The 12,451-nt window shown below is 50.7% G+C and overlaps 1 protein-coding gene across 8 annotated transcripts in view; it reads right to left on the reverse strand.

Moving 5' to 3' along the window:
- The window catches only part of LOC147672952 (glycogenin-1-like), a 261,253-nt gene extending 250,946 nt beyond the window's left edge, over window positions 1-10,307 (reverse strand). For 4 of the 8 annotated variants that reach the window (XR_015303472.1, XR_015303470.1, XM_086947857.1 and 1 more), the window contains exons 1-2: window positions 10,067-10,193; window positions 9,495-9,602 (exon numbers count right to left, since the gene is read on the reverse strand). Coding sequence is in view for 4 of the 8 variants with exons in the window: in XM_086947857.1 (XP_086803983.1) it covers window positions 9,495-9,501 (7 nt within the window). In the remaining 4 variants the exon portion in view is untranslated. Of the gene's footprint in view, window positions 1-9,494; window positions 9,603-10,066 lie in introns of all 8 variants that reach the window. The other 4 variants (XR_015303473.1, XR_015303471.1, XM_086947859.1 and 1 more) reach the window with 4 other exon arrangements.
- Between the last annotated feature and the right edge of the window lie 2,144 nt (window positions 10,308-12,451).

The following is a 12,451-nucleotide window of genomic DNA, read 5'->3' on the forward strand; positions in this document are numbered from 1 at the left end:
TTTAAACGGCCACTCAAAGTGCACGTTTCTGTACATTTCAAGTACTGTGCGCAGTGTTCACTGAGACAGTGTCACATAGTGATTGGACCCTCTCCAGTGCTGTAAATGGGCAGGTAGTGAGTGCGTGCACGCCTTACTTTGAAGTGCAGAGTAATTGCATCCCTCCGGTGTGGTGCAATCGTTTTAATTGAACAGTACCAGCATTTCTCAGTTGGAAGCAGATACTCTAAATATGAGAGCATGCACCTTTTTATTAGGGCTCTGCCTACGTCACCCCTTCGTCAGAAGTGGGGCGGAGCTCTGAGCCGTCTTGTTACGGGGCTCAGAATAGTGAAGTAAAAATTCCTCACTGCGCGAGATTTTTCCGTAGTTTATTTTGGCATCTGCATGATAATTGGTCCTCGCAGTGCTGTGTTTCTAGTCGCCTTCACGCAATAGGCCATATGGATTTCAGTTTGTGCACTTCCTGCATATTCTGTGCGGTTACGCGCAGGGGAGTGCAATAAATTGTCAATTACGAGCTGTCAGGGTGCCGTGGTAATTTAACCCAGATGTTCGGGGCGCGTTCACCAGTCTGCAGTGAGTTTGGTGGGCGCGCGTTCGTCTGCATCCTTTCATGTGTAAGTGTTGGCCTTTGAAGAGCTGGCTTGGTCGTGCGCCGACAATGAGACACACAGTCTTCATTACCCCACAAAGTATGTAAGTGCGTTTGTATTGGAGACAGTAACGTCCAGGTACGAAGCGGAATTCTTTTCACTGGCTTACGAACAGTCCCACATTTTGCCGCATTCTCCTCATCTCATCAAAGGGGCTCATGTCTTGTTCAGCAACAAAACCAAACCTCCGAGAGCAGGAATGTGTTTCTGCATGGAGGGTTTGAGCAGCCGAGTTGCAACAGTTGTGCTTGTGTGTCTAACCTTGGGCCTCATGACAAGTAGGTTGATTTTAGGTGCAGGGATACACAGGCACTGCTCACACACACAGACACTGTTGACACACACGGACACTGCTCACACACACAGGCACTTCTCACACACACAGGCACTTCTCACACACACAGGCACTGCTCGCACACAGACACTGCTCACACACACAGACACTGTTCACACACACAGACACCCGGCACTGCACGCACACATAGGCACTGTTCACACACACAGGCAGTACATACACACACAGGCTGCTCACACACACCGGCACTGCGTGCACACATAGGCACTGTTCACACACACAGGCACTACATACACACACCCGCACTGTGCATACACACAGGCGCACTAATCACACACAGGCACTGTTCACACACAGGCACTGTCCACACACAGGCACTGTTCACACACAGGCACTGTTCACACACAGGCACTGTTCACGCACACAGACACTGCTCACAAACACATACACTGCTCACACACACATACACTGCTCACACACACAGTCACTTTTCACACACACACAGGCACTTCTCACACACACCGGCACTTCTCACACACACAGGCACTGTTCACACACAGGCACTGTTCACACACAGGCACTGTTCACACACAGGCATTGTTCACACACACAGGCACTACATACACACACAGGTGGCTCACAGACACCGCCACTGCGTGCACACATAGGCACTGTTCACACACACAGGCACTACATACACACACCGGCACTGCGCACACACACAGGCGCACTGATCACACACAGGCACTGTTCACACACAGGCACTGTCCACACACAGGCACTGTCCATACACAGGCACTGTTCACACACAGGCACTGTTCACGCACATAGACACTGCTCACAAACACATACACTGCTCACACACACAGGCACTTTTCACACACACAGGAACTTCTCACACACACAGGCACTTCTCACACACACAGGCACTGTTCACACACAGGCACTGTTCACACACAGGCACTACATACACACACAGGCGGCTCACAGACACCGGCACTACGCGCACACATAGGCACTGTTCACACACACAGGCACTACATACACACACCGGCACTACATACACACACTGGCACTGCGCACACACCGGCACTGCTCACACACACGGCACTGCTCACACACACGGCACTGCTCACACACACAGACACTGCTCACACACAGACACTGCTCACACACACAGACACTGTTCACACACAGACATTGTTCACACACACAGACACTGTTCACACACACAGGCACTACATACACACACAGGCTGCTCACACACACCGGCACTGCGCGCACACATAGGCACTGTTCACACACACAGGCACTACATACACACACAGGTGGCTCACAGACACCGCCACTGCGTGCACACATAGGCACTGTTCACACACACAGGCACTACATACACACACCGGCACTGCGCACACACACAGGCGCACTGATCACACACAGGCACTGTTCACACACAGGCACTGTCCACACACAGGCACTGTTCACACACAGGCACTGTTCACACACAGGCACTGTTCACGCACACAGACACTGCTCACAAACACATAAACTGCTCACACACACATACACTGCTCACACACACAGTCACTTTTCACACACACACAGGCACTTCTCACACACACAGGCACTTCTCACACACACAGGCACTTCTCACACACACAGGCACTGTTCACACACAGGCACTGTTCACACACAGGCACTGTTCACACACAGGCATTGTTCACACACACAGGCACTACATACACACACAGGTGGCTCACAGACACCGCCACTGCGTGCACACATAGGCACTGTTCACACACACAGGCACTACATACACACACCGGCACTGCGCACACACACAGGCGCACTGATCACACACAGGCACTGTTCACACACAGGCACTGTTCACACACAGGCACTGTCCACACACAGGCACTGTCCATACACAGGCACTGTTCACACACAGGCACTGTTCACGCACATAGACACTGCTCACAAACACATACACTGCTCACACACACAGGCACTTTTCACACACACAGGAACTTCTCACACACACAGGCACTTCTCACACACACAGGCACTGTTCACACACAGGCACTGTTCACACACAGGCACTACATACACACACAGGCGGCTCACAGACACCGGCACTACGCGCACACATAGGCACTGTTCACACACACAGGCACTACATACACACACCGGCACTACATACACACACTGGCACTGCGCACACACCGGCACTGCTCACACACACGGCACTGCTCACACATACGGCACTGCTCACACACACAGACACTGCTCACACACAGACACTGCTCACACACACAGACACTGTTCACACACAGACACTGTTCACACACACAGACACTGTTCACACACACAGGCACTACATACACACACAGGCTGCTCACACACACCGGCACTGCGCGCACACATAGGCACTGGTCACAGTGACTGCAATGTGTGAGTGTGCAGGGTAAACAGTGTGAGTGTGCAGGGTGAACAGTGTGTAGTGAGTGCAGAGTGAGTGCGAGAGTTACTGTGAGTGCAGAGTGAGTGCGAGATGACAGTGAGTTCAGAGTGAGTGCGAGAGTGACAGTGAGTGCAGAGTGAGTGCAAGAGGATAGTGAGTGCAGAGTGAGTATGAGACTGACAGTGAGTGCAGTGTGAGTGCGAGAGTGACAGTGAGTGCAGAATGAGTGCAAGAGTGAAAGTGAGAGTGCAGAGTGACAGAGAGATCAGAGTGCGAGAACGACAGTGAGTGGAGAGTGAGTGCAAGAGTGACAGTGAGTGCAGAGTGAGTGAGAGAGTGACAGTGAGTGCAGAGTGAGTGCGAGAGTGACAGTGAGTGCAGATTGAGTGCAAGAGTGACAGTGAGTGCAGAGTGAGTGCGAGAGTGACAGTGAGTGCAGAGTGAGTGCGAGAGTGACAGTGAGTGGAGAGTGAGAGCAAGAGTGACAGTGAGTGCAGAGTGAGTGCGGTAGTGACAGTGAGTGCAGAGTGACAGTGAGTGCAGAGAGAGTGACAGTGAGTGCAGACTGACTGCAGAGTGAGTGTGACTGCAGAGTAACAGTGACTGCAGAGTGACAGTGACTGCAGTGTGTGAGTGTGCAGGGTAAACAGTGTAAGTGTGCAGGGTGAACAGTGTATAGTGAGTGCAGAGTGACAGTGAGTGCAGAGTGAGTGCAGAGACAGTGAGTGCGAGAGTGACAGTGAGTGCAAAGTGAGTGTAGAGTGACAGTGAGTGCAAAGTGAGTGCAGAGTGACAGTGAGTGCAGAGTGAGTGCACAGTGACAGTGAGTGCAGAGTGAGTGCAGAGTGACAGTGAGTGCAGAGTGAGTGTGAGAGTGACAGTGAGTGTAGAGTGACAGTGAGTGCAGAGTGAGTGTAAAGTGACAGTGAGTGCAGAGTGACTGCAGAGACAGTGTGTAAGGGTGCAGGGTGCACATTGTGTGAGTGTGCAGAATGAGTGTGCAGGATAAACAGTGTGTGACTATGCAGGGTGACATTGGGAGTGTGCGGGTGAGCAGTGTGTGAATATGTAGGGGCAGTGTGTGAGTGTGTAGAAAACACCACATACACCACACGCACATACCACACACACACCACACACACATAACACACACACAAACCACACACACCTCACTCTCTCAACACCACACACTCGTCACCACTCACCACAACACACTCACCACCACACACTCACCCCCACAGACTCACCACCACACACTCACCACCACACACTCACCACTACGCACAAAACAACCCACACAACAACACACCCCCAGCCGTCAATGAATGCTTTCACCAGGCACAAACACCAACAACCATCAATGTACGCTTTCACCATAAACAAACACGACCATGCATCAGTGCCGCTAAACACCCACGCACTCAACAAACAATGTCAGTGCAACTTTCACCAAACACCAGCAGATACTCCAGGGGGGTTGCTATCTGCATACATAATCGTGTACCATTTAAGTTATCGCACGTGGTAACTGATAGCGAGGGTAGATATGTCATTGTTTCAGGTACGTTATTAGACCACAGACTTACGCTAGTAGGGGTTTATGGCCCTAATATAGACACACCCGCTTTTTTCACTGAGCTGCAGGTACATCTGCTTAACTTGGACCCAGGGCAGTTGATACTTGGTGGCGATTTTAATTTGCTATTCAACCCGACCAGGGACAGTACGTCTTCGGCTCCAGACTCAAAGCCACGCTCACGGCCAATCCTGCTTGATTTGTGCTCCCATTTTTCCATCATTGACATCGAGGCGTCCTTACATGCCCACACTCCTACATACACACACTACTCAGGGTTTCATGACACATGGACCTGGATTGATTACTGGTTGATCACCCCAGGAGTGGCTGGCTGGCCTGGCGATCTCCTTACGCTCCCCCGAACCCTGTCCGATCTTTCCCCCATTGTGCTGCAGCTGCAGGTCCCAAGGGCGGGTGGCTATGAAAGGCAGTGGCACTTCCCCGGGAGGGCCCTATCCGACCCCGTGTTTACTGAGGGAGTCAGGGAAGCCATAGAAGAATACTTTGAGCTGAATACTGGCACGGTGGACACCTGGGCGGTCCTGTGGAAGGGCTTTAAAGCTACCATTAGGGGAGTGTGCATCGCTAAACATACAGGCGCGTTGCGCAATATTCGTTCTCCCCTGCTCCAGATTGAGCGCGATATAGCGGCATTGGATGCGGAACAATTCACAACACACATGGCTGAGAGGGAAACAAAACGCTTGCAACTGATGCTACGGTTCCGTGAGGAAGCGGGTAGGGAACTCCGTTTTCTGACCAGGGCGCACACGGCTAGGCAATATGGGGAGGGCCACCGCCCGGGCAAAATGCTGGCTCAGCTACTGCGGCCCCAGCGTAAGTCTGCTTACATCACTGACCTCGTAGGCCCTGAAGGAGACACTCTTCACACTACACCGGCAATTTGTGACGTGTTTTTACACTATTACACATCTCTGTACACTTCCACGCTGGCCGATGACACCATGGAACGTGGCGACTATCTTAATGAAATAGCAATGGTGTATTTAGAGAAATGGATGATAGATTTTTTGGCCGACCCCATCACATCTGATATTATCATTGAAGCTATCGACTCCATGAAAGGCTCTTCGGCCCCCGGGCTGGATGGCTTCTCTGCGGATGTTTACAAGGCCTATAAAGAACTGCTGGTCCCCCGGTTGGTAGAGGTTTACGCCGAGGCCCTTGAGATGGGCTGTTTGCCCCCCACGCTTAGGGAAGCGGTCATAGTGCTTTTGCCCAAACCGGGTAAAGATCCCACACTGTGTGGCTCTTATCGCCCTCTCTCTTTGTTAAACCTGGATTACAAGATCCTAGCAAAGGCCATTGCCACCCGCCTGTCTTTGCTGATGGAGTCCATTATCTCCCCGGCACAGTCTGGCTTCGTACCGCACCGCTCCAAATCTCTCAATCTCCGCACACTTTTCTCCGTCCTGCACCGGGTGGACCCTGCCGTCCCCGCTGCGGCGATTCTTTTAGACGCTGAAAAAGCATTCGACTCCTTAGAATGGCCATTTCTTATGTCGGTGATGCGCCAGATGGGTATTCCGGAGTGCTTGGTGAACACGGTGGAGTTGCTCTACACGCGGCCGGTGGCGCGATTGTGCCTCAATGGCACTATCACTGCACAATTTCCCCTGTCGCGTGGTACGTGACAGGGCTGCCCCCTCTCGCCAATCCTATACATCTTGGCGATGGACCCGTTGGTCCGTCACTTTCAGGAGCGACATATGCATCGGGGTCTCCAGTTCCGCACTGGACCGCTTTTAGTCTCGCTTTATGCGGACGACACCATCCTTTCAGTCCGGCATCCGCAGGACAACCTTGAACCGCTGATAGCGGAAATAACCAGGTTTGGCGCATTCTCGGGCCTGCGCATAAATTGGCACAAGTCTGTTATATTTCCACTCACGCCGAGCACTACCGAATGCCCCTGCCCCTTCCCCCTTACTTGGAGCCGAGATTCGGTAACATATCTGGGGATACAAGTCCACCTGGATACTGACTCCAATATTAGACTAAACTATGGCACCGCCTTAACTGCCCTGGAGGGTCGGATTGAACGATGGAAACGTCTCCCGCTGTCCATGGCTGGGCATATTGCCATCATTATAATGATGGTGCTGCCATTTTTTTTGTACCTGTTCAATAATATTCCTGTTCCCCTTACACAAATCTTCTTCACACAATTGCGTTCCCTACTACTACGCCTTGTGTGGGGAGACAAAAACCCCTGCGTGTCCTGGCGCGTACTGGCGCTCCCCTATGAGCGTGGCGGGCTGGGCGTTCCCAATTTTTACCTTTACTTTCTTGTGGCGCAGTGTTCTTATGCGTTCCCCTGGTACTACCCTGATGCCCGGATCGTTTACTTGAAGCCTGAAGCCGACCTGGTTCTACCGGGAACACAGGCTACCACTCTTGGGGCGGACTGCGCTGCTTGACGGGGCTTGCCCAGATGTACTCTCCTGCCCTCCCACTGCCCAATCCCTCCTGGCTTGCTCTCACTAGGGAAACCGTGGTGAAATGCACATTATCCAAATTTCACATTTCGACCATTGGGGACCTGTTTCCTGAGGGCCATGCCTTTTCCCTCACAGAGGATTCCCGCTTCACTACACGGACGTTTATGGACTCCTTTGTGCTCAATAGATTGCGATCCTTGCTTCGTGCCCTGTTTCCCTCGTCCCCCCTCCCTCCAGAAGACTTCCCACCCCTCACCTTCCTTATCCAACACGCATCGGGGACACATCTGGTCTCTAAGTTCTATCGGATGTGTTCTGACATGCTCCCGGCCCCGGATCAGACGGTGCGGGAGGCGTGGGAAGCGGATTTGGGATACCCCATTACAGATGAACAGTGGCAATGGTGTTGCAGGGCGACCAATGACATCTCACTTAACAGTAGACACAAGCTCCTGCACTTTAAGTTCCTAGGGAGACTCTACTTCACACCAGCGCGACTGCATAGAATAGACCATGCGCGTCCACACAACTGCCCCAAATGTGGCTGCCCTCAGGCAGACTTCGCACACTTTTCACCTTTCATGGGCGTGTCCCAGGCTCCGGGACTACTGGTCCAGAGTGCATCGCACTCTGGGTGACATGCTGCGCATGAATCTAGTCCCATCCCCTAGATTGCCCTCCTTGGCTACGTAGCAGACTTCCCTAAGGTGACGCGTAGACTGGCTGCGCTGGGATTTTTGCTGGCAAAGCGCAAAGTGGCACTCCGTTGGTGCAATCGTCGACCCCAGTTGCACACTTCCTGGCTCCGGAGCATGGCGCACTGCAATACCAATAGTGAGGAGTACTCTGCCACGGTCCCCGTTACATCCAGGCCTCGTGATATCTGGGGCCCATATCGTGCATATCTGGCTGGTGTCGCGGCTGCGGCCCAGGCGGCCTCTACCCTAGACATGGATCCAGAGGGGATTGGTTGATAAGCTTTGCCGCCATTCCGCCCATTGCTAGCACTTTGCGGACCCGGCCTGCTCGCCTGCCGGTTCCTCCCCCCTCCATCAATTAGTATTGTGAGGTCGCATGCGAAACCTCTACTTTGCCACGACTCAGTAATTTCCCCTATAACACCTGGGCCTGGTGTTACAATTGTTTACACTGACTGTCAGATATGTTTGCCTGTCTTTGATATTGAGTATGCTCAAGTTATCATGCACTGTATGTATGTACTCAAGGGAGCGAGATGTGATGCAACTGTATTATCTTACATCTATTCAACATTTCCTTGTATGTTTATCGTTGAAAATGATAAATAAAGAATTTAAAAAAAACTTTCACCAAACACACACACACACCAACAGCTGACAGTGCACCAGCCACTCTTTCAATTGGCACAATCATCAACAGCTGTCAATGCACCCTTTCACCAACCACACGCATTACCATCCAGCTCTGTACGCTTGACAGCCACACTCAGTAACAGCTCTTACTGCACGCTACCACCAGTCATACACACCTCAAGCCACCACTACACGCTTCCACCAAACACACACACACCAACAGCCATCACTCCACAATTCCTACAGGCAAACACATCCACCACCCATCAATGCACACACCAATTGATAACGCATCCACCAATTAATATTGTACCTATCGCACTATGCTGCACGTTACCTTTTAAAGATAATGCGTTAAAGTGCAGCATGCCACCAATGATAACATTCCAATCCAACACACATATCTCCAACACACACCACATGCTTCCACTCCAAAACACATGCCTAAAACACATTGCCATTTACAATGCCATTATCTCTAACTCAAACAAACCCGAGCCCTAATGCATTCCTAATGCTTGTTTTTCCTCAATACAGTGCAACGGGCCCGCAGGGCCTCGGCAACTAAAGAAGGCGATTATATCTCCCTCGTGCCGGATTAAGGCTGCAGACAATGCCGGTCACTTGGATTAATTAGTGTGCACAAATATTGTATTACGACAGGCATCGTGGTCCAAGTCCCCAGAAAGAGCAAAAAGTGACTCACTCACCTGACATGATAAAATCAGGAGGAAGGGAGTGCTGGCGCCGTAAAGAGTCGCTTGGTGCCCCAGGTGAGCGAAGGGCACCTGCACGCGGGGCAGCCTTCAGAGTCCGAGCTGGAGGGGAGACAGATCGACAAAACGGCGTTAGCCTCTGTCCTGTAGCCGCCCACTGCTCACCTCCTATTCGAGGAAGTGGCCCTATCGTGCCCTGCGATGACTCTGTAGTCTGCCCCTAGCTACACTTTCCAGGAGCACCCCCCCCCCCCCCCCCCCGCCACCCCACACATACAGGCATGCACTGCATCTATAAATCCCTGCTCATAACCCCACCACAGCCTATCACAGGCAGTTTAGCTGCGTAGCAGCCCCCACCCTCTTCAGGGACCCCCACCTCCCCGTCCAGGCCAAGGCCAATGAATATTTGTAAAGTATCAGATTAATTTTATTGATTTACAATCTCAAGCGCCAGGTACGCCAGTAACCACCACACACCGCCTTACAGTTTTGGCGCAGCCACGCCCCCTCCTATTCCCACAACCACACATTTCGGAATACAGGTAAAACAGCACAGCAATTACTTTGACTGGGGGGGTCAGGCGGTCTTCGGTCCACGTGAAAGGCGAGTCCTCCAGGTGCCCTTGCGGGTGTGATCTGGGGGGCAGCTGCAAGCAGTGACAGCGTCGCCAGCGCCCCTCCTACCCGTGACTGCAGTGATGTCAGCAGAGGCGGTGATCTGCAGGAAGCACACCCCTCCCTCGCCGGCACCGGTTGGCAGCGCGAGGGTGGCAGATGGAGCCTTCTGCCAGCTTGGCTCTCGGTGGGGATGGCGAGTCACTGCCCTCTGGCTCCGCCCACGCCTCGCCCCCGGCTCTTTTCCTGCACGCCTCTTTATACTGTAATGTACAAACACCAATGACCAAAGGTCTCCTACGACGGGTTTGGCAACTGGCAGCAGAAGCTTAATGCGCAGGACAGTTTTTTCCTCACCAACCTGCAACCTAGGCATGTCCAAAATTTGGCGGGAAAAGTTCCTTGTACAAACTTGCTCAGGTTCAAGGGAATGGAAGAAGGGATCACGCACTCCCATCCTTAGGGTCACACTTACACCCATTCTCAGGGCTGGCTGTCAACATTTTGAGGCGCTACGTTATCCAATTGTGAGTACAATACAGCTTCCAATATAGCTCCTCTCAGCTTTCATCTTTGACTCCGAGGTCTCGTCCATAAATGCAAAATGACTCCACTGCAGAGCTGCGGGAATTGGACTGAGGGGTAACATAGAAGTTACGTACAGTCAAGGGAAAATGTGACATCATCAAAACTTTCGAAGAAACATTGAGAGAAGAGTGGAGGAAGGCAAATATGGAAGTAAGGGTGTCAGGAACGACAACATGATAAAAGGAAGGGCTGCAGAAAAATGAAACTCGGGATGGAAGAAAAAACAGTAGAACAGGAAGGAAGGGGGTGAATGCCCGTGGGACTTCAGGACAGGTGTATACAAATATGTGTCCTGTAAATCCAGGGACACACTCTAGTCTCCTAGGTGCAGAGCAGAAATAATCTAACACGGGTCGGGACGGGGGGAGTATTCTGAAGTTGTCTTTTCTTAGAAAGGCATTCAGCGGACAGGAGATCTAGTGTAGGTCTGGAGGGCTTCTGTCCTTTTTTGGGACAGGGTAGTAGCGCAAATAACACCCCTTTCCTCTCTCTGAATCCCGTGCAAACTCAAAAGCACCTTTAGCCAGCAGAAGGTCACAGTGGCATCTTCAGACAAGATTTATAGAGGGACCACCAAATGGGCCACAAATAAAACAGGTGGCAGGTGGGGCGACCTACAACGGGTGATCACGAAGGATGTGCACATGCGTTATATATATATATATATTCACAGAAAAAACCATAGGTTATAGACCATATATAGTTAGGGATTAGCATTTACAAAACCTTATTTTACTCACACAAAACCATTGAAATTCGCATATATAGTTAGTTGCACTAACTATATATCGCGCACCCGCAATCCACTGCTGATGATGTCACATATTACATCATTCATGACATGGTCAGTGACATCACTGATGACATCTCAAATGACATCACTGATGACACCACTGATGACAACATCCAGTGACTGTATGTTTCTGTAAAGTTAAAATATGTCTTACATATTGAAGAATGAGTGGATGCATAAGTGTCTGGATGAAGGATTTAGTAGGTGCATGACTGACTGTATGAGTGAGTGATTAAATGTGTCTCACTGAGTGCATGGGTTAGTGACTAAACTGTCTTAATTTGTGCATCATTATGTCTGTTCTGTAAACTGCTGCATGTGTTGATCAGTAGCTATATGAGTAACTATATGGATTATTGATTGGTTGCCCAAGTATTTGTATGGGAGACTGAGTGTGTGTGGCTTGGAGGTGTGTGACTCTGTGCATAGATGTGTGAGCAGTTGATACACTAGATGTATGGGTTCAAAAGTGCATGTGGAAACAGCTGTATGGGCGGTTGACTGTGTGCATGAGTGTATTGGTGAGTGAATGGACATCTCAGTGCTACATGTCAAAGTAAGTACATATGTAAAACACAGTACATGTGAGAGTTGACATATATAAATAACTGTGCATAAGAGCCAGTGAATGTGTGAGTGGCTGTATGGATCATTGTGAACTTGTATCAGGGATTGTATAAGAGAGTAAATATGTGTTAGTATATGTCTGAATAAGTAAGGTGTGTATAACTGTATAGTTGAGGAAATGGAGGTGTGATTGATTCTTCGCATGACTGACTAGGTGTGTGAGTAACTCCATGGATGAGTGACAGTCTGTGAGTGTCTGTTTACACTGATTGTATCTAAGGTTATATTAGAGTCTGAAGAGGTTCATTGTATTATCACATAAATGATATCATCAGTGATGTGATCAGTAATGTCAAATGAGATGTCATCAGTGATGTCATCAGTG

This window comes from Lissotriton vulgaris, assembly GCF_964263255.1.
Source record: "Lissotriton vulgaris chromosome 8 unlocalized genomic scaffold, aLisVul1.2 SUPER_8_unloc_1, whole genome shotgun sequence".
Taxonomy (NCBI): domain Eukaryota; kingdom Metazoa; phylum Chordata; class Amphibia; order Caudata; family Salamandridae; genus Lissotriton; species Lissotriton vulgaris.